The sequence below is a fragment of the Doryrhamphus excisus genome, chromosome 13, assembly GCF_030265055.1.
Source record: "Doryrhamphus excisus isolate RoL2022-K1 chromosome 13, RoL_Dexc_1.0, whole genome shotgun sequence".
Classification (NCBI taxonomy): Eukaryota; Metazoa; Chordata; class Actinopteri; order Syngnathiformes; family Syngnathidae; genus Doryrhamphus; species Doryrhamphus excisus.
Window position 1 is genome coordinate 15,285,004 of NC_080478.1, and position 14,639 is coordinate 15,299,642.

At 42.8% G+C, this 14,639-nt stretch overlaps 1 protein-coding gene across 9 annotated transcripts in view; it reads right to left on the reverse strand.

The window, feature by feature from the left end:
- Nucleotides 1–3,471: 3,471 nt before the first annotated feature.
- Nucleotides 3,472–14,639, reverse strand: part of arid1b (AT-rich interactive domain 1B) — a 214,300-nt gene continuing 203,132 nt past the window's right edge. For 4 of the 9 annotated variants that reach the window (XM_058089853.1, XM_058089852.1, XM_058089851.1 and 1 more), the window contains 8 exons: nt 12,327–12,468; nt 10,192–10,361; nt 9,440–9,572; nt 8,690–8,806; nt 8,524–8,599; nt 7,686–8,424; nt 6,942–7,072; nt 3,475–6,787 (listed from right to left, as the gene is read on the reverse strand). In XM_058089853.1, coding sequence (XP_057945836.1) covers nt 5,021–6,787; nt 6,942–7,072; nt 7,686–8,424; nt 8,524–8,599; nt 8,690–8,806; nt 9,440–9,572; nt 10,192–10,361; nt 12,327–12,468 — 3,275 coding nt within the window. In that variant the 3' untranslated portion in view covers nt 3,475–5,020. Of the gene's footprint in view, nt 6,788–6,941; nt 7,073–7,685; nt 8,425–8,523; nt 8,600–8,689; nt 8,807–9,439; nt 9,573–10,191; nt 10,362–12,326; nt 12,469–14,639 lie in introns of all 9 variants that reach the window. The other 5 variants (XM_058089848.1, XM_058089845.1, XM_058089849.1 and 2 more) reach the window with 3 other exon arrangements.

Genomic DNA, 14,639 nt, shown 5'->3' on the forward strand with positions numbered 1-14,639 from the left:
AATTTCCTGTTCCGCCCCGTTTTGTGTGATTGATTGCATCACTAGCCTCCAGCTTCTTTGTCATCTGTTCTGTTTAACACGTCTGCACATACACAAGCTAAAAATCCTCCCTGATGTCAGTCAACCCGTAGAATTGCTGTGGAAACATACATAATGTTGCATGCTGCTGGTGAAAGGGAAAACAAATATTCTACATTAATCACATCACACATACACTCGTACAATTCAAAGCTGTGATGTTAAAAATAAAATAAAAACACTTTGACATGCATAATTAAAGGCTCTTCATGTGCACCTTTGTATCCGTATTTTGATGATTTAAAACATTAACGAAACTTCTTTGTGCATTGATTTCACAGAGCCCGTATATCTCACGCGACTTTCATCAATAACAGCAGCATAGAAACATGGCCAACACTCTCAAATGTCCGTTCTCATTGGGATGGCTGTGTCTTCCAGCACAAGACGTGTGCTCCCGTCCTCAGGTGAAAAAAATGCTGACAGCATCCTGTTGAGTCTTTGGAGCAAAATTGAGAGCTAGGTATGCATTCTTCCTTCTGTGACCAGCGGCTAGCGAGGCGTCATGTTACTCCGCCAGAGAAATATACTTTTTCTTATTAACAATATCAATTAACTTGGTTAATGTTATGTAAATAGAACACAGTAGCCATTTTTTAGTTAGGGTTTTAGCATCAAAATAGGTACTACTCATGATGTGCATTGTTTGCTAGCTCATACTAACTTGTTTTCTCTCATTAGAACGCACAGAAAATGAAATTGGGATTGTGAAGGATACTCCAAATCCTCTCTCCCCCCCAAAGTGCAGTTTTCCTTTAAAACACACTTCTCTAGATTCAGTCACACACAAGGTGTCTCCATTGGAACATCTCTTTATGGAGTTTGCATGTTCTTTCCATGCTTGCGTGCTCTGTTAACTGTTAATTTGACTAAAGTCAAATCAACAGTTATTTCACGAGCCACATAAAAATTAAAAACAGCACAAACAATGAATAATTACAATACAGCAATACATAGACAGCAAATTCTTGTTAAAACCATCTGTGTAATTAATTGGAAATTGTGAACGTGAGTGTGAATGGTATTTTGTCTGTCTGGCGACCAGTCCAGGGTGTACCCCGCCAAAAGTCAGCTGAGATTACTCACTCACCTACCTACACTGATGGTGAGAGGCAGTAAGGCAGGTAGCCAAGCACAGCATCCACTCAGCCATCATATCTACACTGTCAGCGTGTAATGACTCAGCTTCTCGGAGGCAAACAAGTGTGGGAGGTTTTTCTCTTGCCTACATGAAACACATCCGCCATCACCATAACAAGTGATGCGACCCACTTTAAATGACAGGGGAACGCTGAACTGCGTAGGTCTGTCTTTTCAATGTGCAGGTGCATTTTGGTAAAAAAAAAATTTTTTCTAATAAGCCATTGCTAAACTGTTTTTAAGTGACATTTAGTAAGAGTATGCACACCCTAAAAATAATATTACATTTAAACTAAAAAAAAAAATAATGAGGATGATTAGACAAAATCAAGGTATCCTGGTAGACGCCTACATAAAAAGACTGAATGCTGTAAATTTGCATTTCATGACCATGATAAATATTAGTCTAGTCAAGTATACTGCAATCTAGGGCAGCACATTCTGGCTACTCTGGTTTCCGCTCACAGTCCAAAACTTTAAATTCCATATACTTGCCACTCTCTAATGATAACGTAAGATGATTGATGGAACAAATGGAATAAGAGTCACGGTTTACCTTCAGCCTGGATGTCAGGCTGTGGCAACAACCTCTCTGCCGTCTCCATGTTCCTCAAAAGTGGCTGCTGGATTGTCCGACTAGCAGTCTGAGATGATGCAAGCGTCTACATAATCCACACTGCTTGCCTGTTGGAATTCCAGTAATAATTTACAATCATAGAGTACATTAACTTGTATTCATTTTGCTGCAAGTTTTGAGGCCAAACCTGACTGTGAAAAGATTAGGTATAAGTTCCTTTACAAGAATGTGAGTTGAGTTTTTACTTATAGATAAATTATCTGATGAAAATATAGCAATACAAAATAAATACTAGAGTTAATAAATGAAACAGTAATAAAAAGGAAAAAAAACGTCAATACATATAGTTGCAGGCCTTTCTAACTTTAAAAAATATTGCCCCAGGCTAGTCTGGAAAAGTAAACCTCATTTTCTTCGGTGCACTGCCGCTTGGGAGACATGAAGTGTAAAAAGTGAACTAATAAGTAGTATTACTCTTCCACAGTGTAGCTGAGGACGGCACACATTGTATTCTTCCGCGGCTCACGAGGCACATGCTGCATTCTTGCACTGCGCGTGGCACGTATTCTTCCGCTGGCGGCACGCTGTAACTTGTTTTAAACAACTTATGGGAGCGACTGTGGAACCACACAATCTCCTAAACCGAGAACCACCTGTGTCTTTAGAGAGAAAAAGCACAAATGGGCAGGATATCCCTCACAAATACAGTATTAAAAAATTTCGAATATGTAGGGCTGCAAAAAAAAAAAAAAAAAAGGAAGCCTAAAGCAAACAGCTAGTTCTTTCAAATGTGACAAATGTGTTTCTTTCATACAGGGGTGTGTTCGTTTTCTATACCCACGTCACATGCAACAAAGGATGAAGAAGCTGCAGTGATGATTAAGCAATCATCCAGGTATGTTGTTTAAGACAGCCAGGTACTCTTAATGAGATGTACAGCAGATGAGGTTATACCTGCTCTGCAGCCTTCGCTTTAAAGACCACCCTGTGATGCCTTTATAGGTGTTGTCCTGAGGAATGCTATGATTGGAGTCATCTTGAAATAGGAATAGACAAAGTCATTTGTTATGTCTGTTAACACATTATATTTGACAATCCTAATAAAAATCTATGTTGCTGCCAATCATTAACCAATGCCAGGGCCTAATAATAGCTTAAAGGTGAAACGTCTTTACAAACCAGAAGAATCCGGTTGCCTTGAGTCAGACTTTAGGGATTATCATGACCTGGATGACTGACAATTTACAATGAGATAAGAACTTTGTTCATCTGCCACACTTGCACAATCAAGATCCAAGACAAGAGATGGTGTACTGCACAGTAATCCCTCGTTTATCACTGTTAGTTCGTTGCAGATCTGACTGTGAAAAGTGAATTTCTGCGAAGTAGGATTCCTTATTTAAAAATGAAATATTCTCAGAGTTAGAGCATAGAAAATGTTATTAGAGCCCCCTCGACATGAAATAACACCCCTATAATTGCCTTTACACCTGTATTACACAATATCGTAGACATAATTAGAATAAATAAGCAGTTTAAGACAAATAATAACTGCAATCTGTCAAGCTAGGACTTTCTAGCTAGGCTAGGCTCCAGATCAGATCAGTAAAATAGAAAATAGCATCGGAAATATGTTATAAGAGCCCCCTCGACATAAAATAACACCCCTATGGTTACCTTTACACTTGTATTACACAATATAGTAGACATAATTAGAATAAATAAGCAGTTTAAGACAAATAATAACTGCTATCTGTCAAGCTAGGACTTTCTAGCTAAGCTAGGATCAGATCAGTAAAATAGAAAATAGCATCGAAAATATGTTATTAAGAGCCCCCTCGACATGAAATAACACCCCTATAGTTACCTTTACACTTGCATTACACAATATAGTAGACATAATTAGAATAAATTAGCAGTTTAAGACAATAACTGCAATCTGTCAAGCTAGGCTTTTCTAGCTAGGCTTGGCAGTTTGTTTTTCTCGGCCTATTAAGATGGTGGAGACAGAATGTAACTACTACGATGATGTTCATTGTACATTTATTTGTGACATGTGCAGGACAGAGTATAAATGTGTATACTGGATAAAAGAGACATACTGTAGTCATATGAAAAAAGGCAAATTTTACAATGAGCATCTTGAACATCTTGTAGGATTTCAACACATTTCTTTTGGGGCAATCCAAAATGTGCCCACTGACGTGAATGGAGGACAGCAACAAAAAGAAATGTGTTCAGTTTTCTTACGTAACATACGGATCCTCTCACCCTGGCACTTTCACATTTGACTACCAAAGCGATTGTTTTCTCAGCTATAATACAATGCATACAGGCATATTTTATTATTATTTTTTTTTTTTACATTGAAACACCGGTTACCATGTTCAAATATCGGACCCCATTAACAAAATGTGTATAGTAATAACAATAACAAATGTTTGACAACAATAAAAGCATTTGTTAATAGTCCCATCTCTTGCTATGCTTGATTGGAATGGTAAATAACCATGTGCATCCATTGTTCAGTTTGTATACAGTGATGAAATAATGCAGACATGACACAAGCCTTGAGGAGACAAAAGTTGCAGTCTTTGAGGCAATGACGAATACATTTTTTAACAGATGCGCGTCTAAGTTGATTGGCTGGTGCACGGCTGCCCCCTTGTGGCCCGCAGTACAGACTGCATGTGTGGCTTCCTCTGGTTCTCTAGAAAGGACCGCCTTGGTCTTGTCCTATTGCACAAGTTCTCTTCCAGCAGAGACAAGGATGAAAAGAAGTCAGTGTGTTTTTCCTCCACAAGTGCTGGCAAAAAGGTCAGCCTCCTGTACAGTGTCACATTTTTAAATAAATACTCTCCAAAAACAAAATGAGCACATTATAGCTTTTACAAAACAAACAAAACAACAAAAAAGATAATTGCAACAACTCCTTGACGTAAGTCAGCACCAATATTTGGTGTCAGCTTTGGCTGAAAAAAGTAAACAAAAGTTCAACGTAATATCAACTTGAGCAATCCAACGCCAGCAGGTATTAAATATTTGTATTCAAATGAAATCTCAACCCGCATTTAAGAGGGCGCAGAGACTATACATAGAGATATCTGACATGGAATTTTTCTTTAAAAAACATTTTTTTCTCTGTTGGATAAATAAAAATAGCAAAACAAGTGAAATAGTCTGTCCGCCTTAATATCTGCTAACCAAGTCCTGCTTCTCCTCCTGTCATAGTTTCCCTAAATGAAAGAGAACCTGGCAAACAATGGCCACCACTCCTGCGTTGAGGACGGAAGAAATGGAAATGTCTAACAATCTGCTTTCGTAGAGCACAAACTCTGCTTTGTTCTCCTCTACTTTGGCCATGGCCAACAGTCCTTTAGCTGCTCTGCACAACATGCTGACGCTAGGTGCATCCATGTGGGCGTGGCTCATGTGCAATAGGCTGTGAGGGTTCTGCTGGTACTGTGCCATGCTCACGCCATCTTCTAAGAAGGCCACCAAATTACTCACACTTCCTTTCTGCATGGCGATGGCACGTGCAGCCGTGGGGTCTCCTTGTGCCAGGTGGGAGATGACGGCCACGGCCATCTCCCTGTATACCTGGGCCTTCCTCTGACCCACGTAACGGACCAGTATTGTGAAGAGCTTCTCCTGGCGACTGAAAGATGGCGTGGCGAGAAGGAGATCCACGTTACCGTCCTGGATGCTCAGCTTGCAGAGGCACTCGAGAACCAGCCTTTGAGGGGTGAGCTGTGAGTAGGCCGTTGCCGAAGGGAAGGGGTCTTGGGCTTCGGCTGCAGGGCACACCATCCAGTGGAGGAGGCCGTCCAAGATGGGCAGGCAGATGTTGTCGGGATAGGTGGAGAGGTCCAGCTGGCCTGAGATATTCGCCAGAGTGACCATCGCATTTTCTCTGAGCAGACTCAGACACTCCCACCACCACTCGTCCTTACGACTGCAATGTTCTTTCTCCTGCTGCTCGTCTTTTTGATGGCTAGGGGGTGATCTGTTCCTCTCGGGGTGCTGGTGGTGCAGCAACAGGAGCCTGCCGAGAAGAAGAACCAGCGCAGGGTGCCGAGACAAATCCAAGTCATTCCCCGGAATGAAGGACAGTCCACGGACAATGTTAGAGATGCAGAGGCAGCGCTTGGCAAGTGATTCTTGCCAGGCTGAGCTTGTGGACAGCGGGGCTTCATCCATGCAGCGTGGCTCGTCCTCCAGCAAGGTGATGCGGTCCTGTTCTCCGTCTGGATGGACCCTGAAAGGGTAGGAAGGCAGGGAGCGTGCGGGGTGGGCGTACGAGAGGGCATCAACCCGTGCGCACAGAACATCATCAATTGTAGCGATGATGTGTTTCCTCGGTTGTTCCTTCTCACCAGGCACCTTGTTCTCTTTGACCTCCACCCTGGCAGGTGGACCACAACGGGGTTCAAAGTACGTCTGAATGTGAGACGTGGTGTCGCCACCACCTGCCTGCCAGTGGAGCAGCCCACTGGTGAACTCTTCAACCGAGTCGCCTGTCATGTCTTGAGTTATGTCCTCTTTGTCAACAATGCTGATGGGGAATTTATCATATTTGCTAGCTTGTTTGGGTTTGGGTTCCTGCTCAGCGACAGGTTGCTCGGCATCACACTGATTTTTACTCTCTGCTTTCTTTTCACATTCCTCTTGGTCTTCTTCACCCTTTTTTATGCACCCACTATGCTCCTTCTTCCCATCTGTTGATACAGGTTCTCCATTGGCAGGGGAAGATTCCTCTATATTGTTCCCTGGTTGGTCCGCTGGCTCTTCCGTAACTGGTACAGACTCAGATATCAGCCGGACAGCACTTTCGGTTCCATCGTCCAAGATGGGTTCCTCATTCTTATCAGAGGTGGGGTCCAATAAGCTTTCCCGTGCCACCATTCCTACTTCAAACTCTTGCAGGATGCCAAAGATATCAATGAGGCAACGACGGAAGTATTCAACAACAAGCTCCAGGAAGCCCGGCAACTGGACATACAAAAACATGTAAACATCATGGGTCAATCGGAATCACACTGAAACATGAACTTTGCATGATTCTTTGATGATGTTTCCCAAATCAGACATAAGGACTCGTTGTTGTGTGTATCATCATTGAGGCATCGTGCAGAGATCGGTTTACCTGGGAGAGGTTGAAGGAGGCCACGGTGCTGTCGTCATACAGCAGAATGTTGATGGTGTCGAGCGCCCATGTGCTCTCTGCCAACAGGCCGGACTTCAGAGACATCATCACACGCCAAGCCTCCGGCATTCCTGGGATTAAAAAACAACAACAAAAAGACCAAAGATGTTATCACATTTTGCCCAAATAGATAGAAAAATCAGTTTTAAATTGTCATGAGATTCAAAAAAGATTAATTCTGACCTGTTATTAATTGATCTAATTAAGAGAATGTATGTGGGTGTGCTGGAGACTATCCCAGCTGAAATTTTGTACACCCTGGACTGGTCGCCAGCCAATCACAGGGCACATATAGACAAACAACCATTCACACTCACATTCATACCTATGGTCGCCAATTGACCAGCATGCATCTTTTTGGAGGAAACCAGAGCACCCAGAGAAGTCCCACGCATAGGGACAAGTGGAGACTCGAACCCAGGTCTTCCCTGACTGTGTGGCCAACATGCTAAACACTTGTCAACCGTGCGGCCCCAAGCCATATACATTCCGCTGTATTTGAGGCTAATAAATCACTGAAGTTAGCATATCAAAAACAGTTAGAATACTTTTCTGAGCAACTAAAAATATTTCTGCACTATTCATTTTATGGAATGAATTATGGAATTTTATGGAATGATTTTGTTAAGTGTTTTTAGCCTTCTTTTCTGTACAATTTTTTTCCGTCCTACAAATGCATCTTACCTGTGTCCTTTGAGGTAAGCTTGCGTCGATGTCTGAGAATCGGCATGGTACCCTCCACTGATCCCGGTGGGTAGTTGAGGTCCCTCCTCAAGTTGGGAGGGAACTGACCCAGCGTTCCGCATCCCTGAGATCCCATCATTGCCATCCCAGGCTTTGACATCTTCATGGCTGACATGAAAGCTGCTTTACTGGGTGACACCCGAGACTCCATGGCCCGCTGAAAAGCCCCTGGACTTGGCGCTCTGGGCAGGTGGTTTGCCATGGACTGGGAGTTGGAATAAGATGATGGGGGGTGGCGTGATGAAAAGGGCGCCATGTTGCCAGGAGATGACATATAAGGAGACTGCCGGTGCCAATGATCCTGTCCGGGCCGCCCGTCCATATCTTCTCTGCCAATGGAGCCGTAAGGGGGCATCTGGGATGGGGGTCCTTGTCGGTTGGGGTAGGGATAGCTGAGGTCTGTTCTGGATGGCCACATGTTGGGACCGTCTCCGGTGTGGTTCGGGGTAGCCCCCCCACTCATCATAGTGTGCTGACTTGACATAGAAGACGCCATGCGGTCATGGCGGTAGGGGTAAGGGAACTGTCCTTGGAGGGGTCTGTGATCTGGGCCCGAATAGCCCCCGCTATAGTGGTTATACATATCTGTCTGCTGGTTGGGGTACTGCATGCCATACATGTCACTCTCGTGCCTCTTGGGTGGGGGGCCATACATGCTATCCATGGGCCTTTTGTAGCCCTGCCCAAGCAAAAGTAGACCTTCTTAGTAAATATACTCTTGTTTGTACATGTCAAAATTATGTGTAAAAATGACCTATAAAGAGAGGCTATAGCTCACCTGTTGCTGTTGGTACATTCCAGAAGGATGCATCCCGTATGGCATGCCAGGATACTGTGAACTATAGCCGTCATGTCTGCAAGGTGAAATAATAGAGAATGTAACACTCACTGCTTTCCATTGACACAGGATGGAAACTACGACACATGCAAACACAGGTTCCTACCTCTGCTGTGAAGGGTATCTGCTGGGAGAATACATGCTACCCTCGCTGTGTGGTCCCATGTTATTCTGACTGCCAGGAGGACCCATGCTCCCCTCCATCCCCATCATGTGGTCTGGTCTGAAGAATAAACAACAGTTCAATATCAATGATGCGACTGATATCCATTTGAAAAAGTCAAAACGCTTAGAATTTAATGAGCAGGCAAAACCTCAGCATGTCCTGTGAGACATCAGCATCTAAAAGGAATAACTTCGCAAGTATTTTGTTTGTGTGAGGCCACCACAGTGGGGTGTTCAACTAGACATGGAACACTCTGTCCTGGATCCTTAATGCTACATGGCTATATTAACAATTACAATGACACAAGCTTTGAATTTTATGTCACTCACCTCGTAGGTGGTTATCTACCTTTAAATGTTTGGCACTATGGAGAGAAATGTGTGTCGTTATAGCCAATCAGATATCCAATCAAATTTCTGTATGTCGGTGATGCTGAAACTCAATCACCACTTTTAAAAATTGCAAAACTCCCAGAATTGCAAACAACTTATAGCTTCATGAGAACAGCAGCATCGTTTCTACAATTTGTAAAAAAAATTGTTTGCGTTTTTTGTCACATGGTGCAGGAGTGGCTGGTGCGCAGGCCACACACATAAGAGACCCAGGTCTGATTCCCCGCTCAGGCATCTCAAAGAGTAGTTTGCATGTTCTCCCCGTGCATGCGTGCGTTTTGCATGCGTGCATGCTCACCTCCTGTCGTAGCCAGGCCCATATGGATACTGTGACCGTTGACTCATGCTGAGGGCTGTCGGGGGCCGCCCATACATGTCCTGAACACCACCGGTTGGCATTTGGCCGGGCATGTAGGGATCAGCTCCTACCACTGAGGAGGAAAACACAAATACAGTAAAAGGAAATGAAGTATGTAAGAACGGAAGGGGTGAATATACTTGACTTTCCATTCTAATATACAATTTTTGTATCACTGTAAATTATGGCCTCTTCAAGCCAGCAGGTGGCAGCATCCCCATAAATATAAAAACTTTGCCTGCTTGTTTGGATCTATTGTTCTTTGGATGCTGCTGTTATCATGCGGCTTACATCCTCCATATTATTCATTCCAACTCCATTCTCCACTGGTTTGTTTTGAAGTCCCAAGTACACAAGTTGGTACAAACAGGTGCTCCTCAGTGGGTTCAAAAGATGGCGATGAAAAGGACGAACAAAGTTAAGATGAGACGAATGCTAAGCTACAAGAGCAGCAGATGTATTCAGTGAAGAGCTGTGTGGTATAACAAACACCTTTAAAGACACATCTGTCCCTCTGAAATATCATAGTGACTTGGCAATAGTCAGATCAGTAATCCAAGGACAAGTTTACATTTCAAATATTTGTATTTTTTTTGCACAAATAGGACAAATATATTTTAATTTTTTTCACCAACTAGGGTAAGTACTATACACGATTCTATAAGCCAAGACTTCGTGTTCGCCTCACTCACTCTTCCTCATGCCAGCGAACGGGTCCTTGGCATCGTACTGCATCCTCATCATCATGTCAGGCATGCCGAGGCCCTGCTGGTACGACGCAGAGGGGGGCAGAGAGGAAGAGCGCTTCTGGAAGGCTGGGTCGCTGACCTCTGAGAAGGGGTCCTGCACGCTCACGCTGCTCCTGGGCCAGGGGAGGAGGGGGGGAGGAGGAAAGGGGCAGAGGGACAAGTAGAAGAGAAGGAACAAGGAGAGAAAGAAGGAAAGGTAGACAATATTTTCCATCATTCATGTCAATAGATGTTGTAATATTAGTGCAGTATATAGGACACAGAGCCACCTATTAAGAAAGCTATTATTCTATTTTTACCACACCAAATTGATAAGTCAAAGTGTTAAATTCTTAAAGCATTAAAATTGATACATGGAAGTACATAAAATACAAATATAAGGCATTCAGAAGATGATTCAAATTGTGCATGTAGTGTTTTATGTCATTGGTGAGACAAACATTAGATATGAATTGTCGGTTTAAATTATCACAGGCACACAAATAATATTCATTTATTCATTCATTTTCTACCGCTTATCCTCACGAGGGTACTACCACTAATTACTAATAATAATAATAATAACATGGGCTACTGTTGCTGCCATAACCCATGACAAGCTAAAACTCAACTCTGAACCCCACTTCCGGTCCACCACCCATTCTGCTTCCCTACTAGCTACTGGAACACAATTACTGTGAACACATACGCATTGGATAATTGGATATTACAAATGTAAAGGAGACTATATGTGTGTTATTTCATGTTTACAGCACTCTAATAATGCTCAAAAAACATATTTAGACAATCTTAAAACAGGTTTTCTATGGCATAACTACGAAAATATTCCTTTTATAAGGAAATCCACTTATTGCGGTGGGGTCTGGAGCTAACTGTGATAAATGAGGGATTACTGTATTATTATCAACTTTATTCATTGCTTTAATGATATTATTAGAACTGAAAAACAGTGATACTACTTCATATTTTTTTCCACACAATTGAATTTTGTTAGACACAGAATATTATACCTAATCTTGGATTAACTTAATATTTATATGTTGAGTGCCTCATGGAACCATGAAAAGCTGAGAAAAGTCAGTTAATTCACATTCTACTGCTCCTGGTAACGGGTAAGCTGACGCCGATCCCAACTGACTTTGGCAAGACATGTGATACACCCTGGACTAGATTGCATAATTTTTTTTTTAATTAGTGTCTTAAAGGGGACCTATTATGCTAATTTTCTGCCCTATTATTTAGTTGTGGACTTTTATAGAGCAGCTACACATCATAACCTGCACAGACAGCTTTCAAGATCTCCCATAATCTGCACCTATTCCAGCTGGATTTCCTTGGATTTCCAAAATGGTCTATTGTAATTTATTCCACCCAGGGCCTGCATCCGGGCACGCCCACTCCACTGTGATTGGTCCCACTCAGATTGGACAACTACCAGATTGTACAGCTTTTACTTGAGCACACCCTTGTAAGGAAGTCACCGGCTGGATGGAGCTGGAGATTTCTCACAGTCAAAAATTGTCTGAAACTGTGCATTCAGAGCCATCCCAAACTTCTTTCAGGGTTCATTTCCAAATGTGCAAACCTCATTAACTTAAACTTTGGTATCATTTAACACAAGAATGCAACATTCTAACTACGTTTATAGGTCAGAAAAATGGAAAAAGCATAATAGGTCCCATTTAAAAACTTAGTATGGAAAACAAAATATTCTTCCTTCCGCTTGAAAAATCAAGAAGCAAAGGAGAAGGGATGTCCTTTGCAGGACTAACACGCTCACGTGTCGTAAAGCGGAATAAAATATGAGCTTGACTTCATCTTCAAATCATAACTGATCAAGTGTAAAAGAAGATTCCTCACATCCGTCTCGTGTGACCTTTAAGGTTTGTAAATCAACTCCCCCTTCTTCTCTTCATACGTGCATCAATTTGAAAGTGATATTTTACAGTGACAGTAGTTACAGTACATGAAATGTGAAATATAACCCAAATGAATGATGACTGAAAAAAGACAAGCGGTCATGCTGCAAATAATCAAAGCAGTAGAAATATAGAAAAAGGGAATATGACGGGTGGTACCTGTTGGTTGGCACAGGTGCGCCCTGTCCAAGTGGGGTAGTGGCACGTGTCGGCGGAATGAGGTCCCCTGCACCTTCCACGGTGGAGCTGCTGCCAGAAGACTGGGGTGTTTGTGGACCTTGAAGGGAGCCGCCGGAGTTAGCTGGAGGACAAAAATGATGGAATGTTAAGATATATTTAAACCAGAAAATAAAAGCTGAACATATGTTCTTCCATTGTCCACATTTATATAGTCGGGTTTTGGCAGTAATTTGGCAATAATATTGGTTGGCCGATACTATAAGACATGTTTAGTTATTCATTCATTTTCTAACGCTTTTCCTCATGAGGGTCGCGGGGGGTGCTGGAGCCTATCCCAGCTGTCTTTGGGCGAGAGGCGGGGTACACCCTGGACTGGTCGCCAGCCAATCACAGGGCACATATAGACAAACAACCATTCACACTCACATTCATACCTATGGACAATTTGGAGTCGCCAATTAACCTAGCATGTTTTTGGAATGTGGGAGGAAACCGGAGTAGCCGGAGAAAACCCACGCATGCACGGGGAGAACATGCAAACTCCACACAGAGATGGCCGAGGGAGGAATTGAACCCTGGTCTCCTAGCTGTGAGGTCTGCGCGCTAACCACTAGACCGCCGTGCCGCCCATGCTTAGTTATAAGTGGAAAAAATATCAATAGATCTCCACTACAACTAAGTTAGAGCGTATAATCTGAAACCACAATCCAGTGAATTCTCTGGATACTGGTAACACAAGCGCATCATATCAAGGGATAAACATTCCCTGAAGCAAGTCTAATAGGAAAATATGGACTCCTCTGATTAAAAGATGACAAGGACAAAGACAAAATATGAAAACATCCTAATGAGCATTTAGTGTAAGAAGCTTTCCACCGGAAGAGCCTCAGTGGCCTTTTACTGCACCGCACGTTTCCAACAGGAAACACAAGACTCAAGCTTTAAAAATTCATATTAATTCTGAATTATTCAACAACGCCCCCTGCCTCTACATGGTGGGAGACAGAGAAAGAAATAGGGGCAGAGATGGTTATCCCGTAATGGCAGGAGGAGAAGAGGTGGGACTCGGCGCTTACTGGGATAACTCCTGGGCTTCATCAGAAGAGTCACGTGTCAGTGTAAACAGTGGCGGCTTTAACCGAGGTTTGCAGTTCTTCAAGAGCAGACAGGCTGACATATATAATACTCAGCCGTGGGGCCAAAGAAGACAGAAGGGAGATGGACGAGAGCATGAACTCAAGTACCCTTTGCTCCACATTTACAGGGAAAAGAATGACAGTGGAGGAAAAATGTGTAAGAGGCATGTGGCTGACATTTTATGTGTGTGTCTGTGGGTGACATAATCCAGGGAGATGGTGGCAGAGAGGGGGGGGGTCTTTTGTGAATGAAAGGTGACAACGAGGTCAGGTTTGTTTACATTATACATTGCAGCCCTCATTAAATCAAGCCTCCGCACACACACACACACACACACACACACACACACACACACACACACACACACACCAGCCCGCTGGACACACTCCCCCCTGTGACATCACCCCACTGTCAAGTCGATAAAACAGATTGGCAGGCTCTCTGGAGGCTAGTTTTTAGCTTTAGCAACAATTTAGAAGTCAAACACTTGCTATACTACAATTATTTGTGACGGCCCTGGTGCTAATTATTCACCCTCACTCATTAAGGCAGGGGTCTCAAACACGCGGCCCGTGGGTCAAATGTGGCCCGCAGGACACTAGTTTGAGGCCCCCGCCTTGATATGAATGTTTAATGTTAGTGTGGCCCGCGCGAGTTTGATATGGATGCTGTATGGTATCATGTACCCAGACATGATAGCTTAAAGCTGTGTGCACACCAGACACAATTGACGCCATTTTGCAAGTTAAGATGCTGCTCCCAAATGTAACGATGCTAACTTGCTAATTGGGTAAAAGGGTTAAGTTTCATCATGTTTATGTTAAAGGTTAAATTAACTATTAATACTATAAATTTGAATCTGAATAAAATAATTAAACTATATGTGGTTTTTAAGTTTTTTTTTGCGTTTTTAAATTTATTTTATTTATTTATTACTGATTGATTAATTTCTTTATTTTTTCATCTTGTGTAGTAAATAATTTTTTTTTAAAAACCTGATGCGGCCCAGCCTCACCCAGACCTTAGCACCATTGGCCCCCAGGTAAATTGAGTTTGAGATCCCTGCTCTTGACAATTTTTTTGTGCAAAAACTCACGACAAATTTAGTCAGGAGACTTTTGGAGAATCTGACGTGAAGGTACCTAGCGAGCGCTG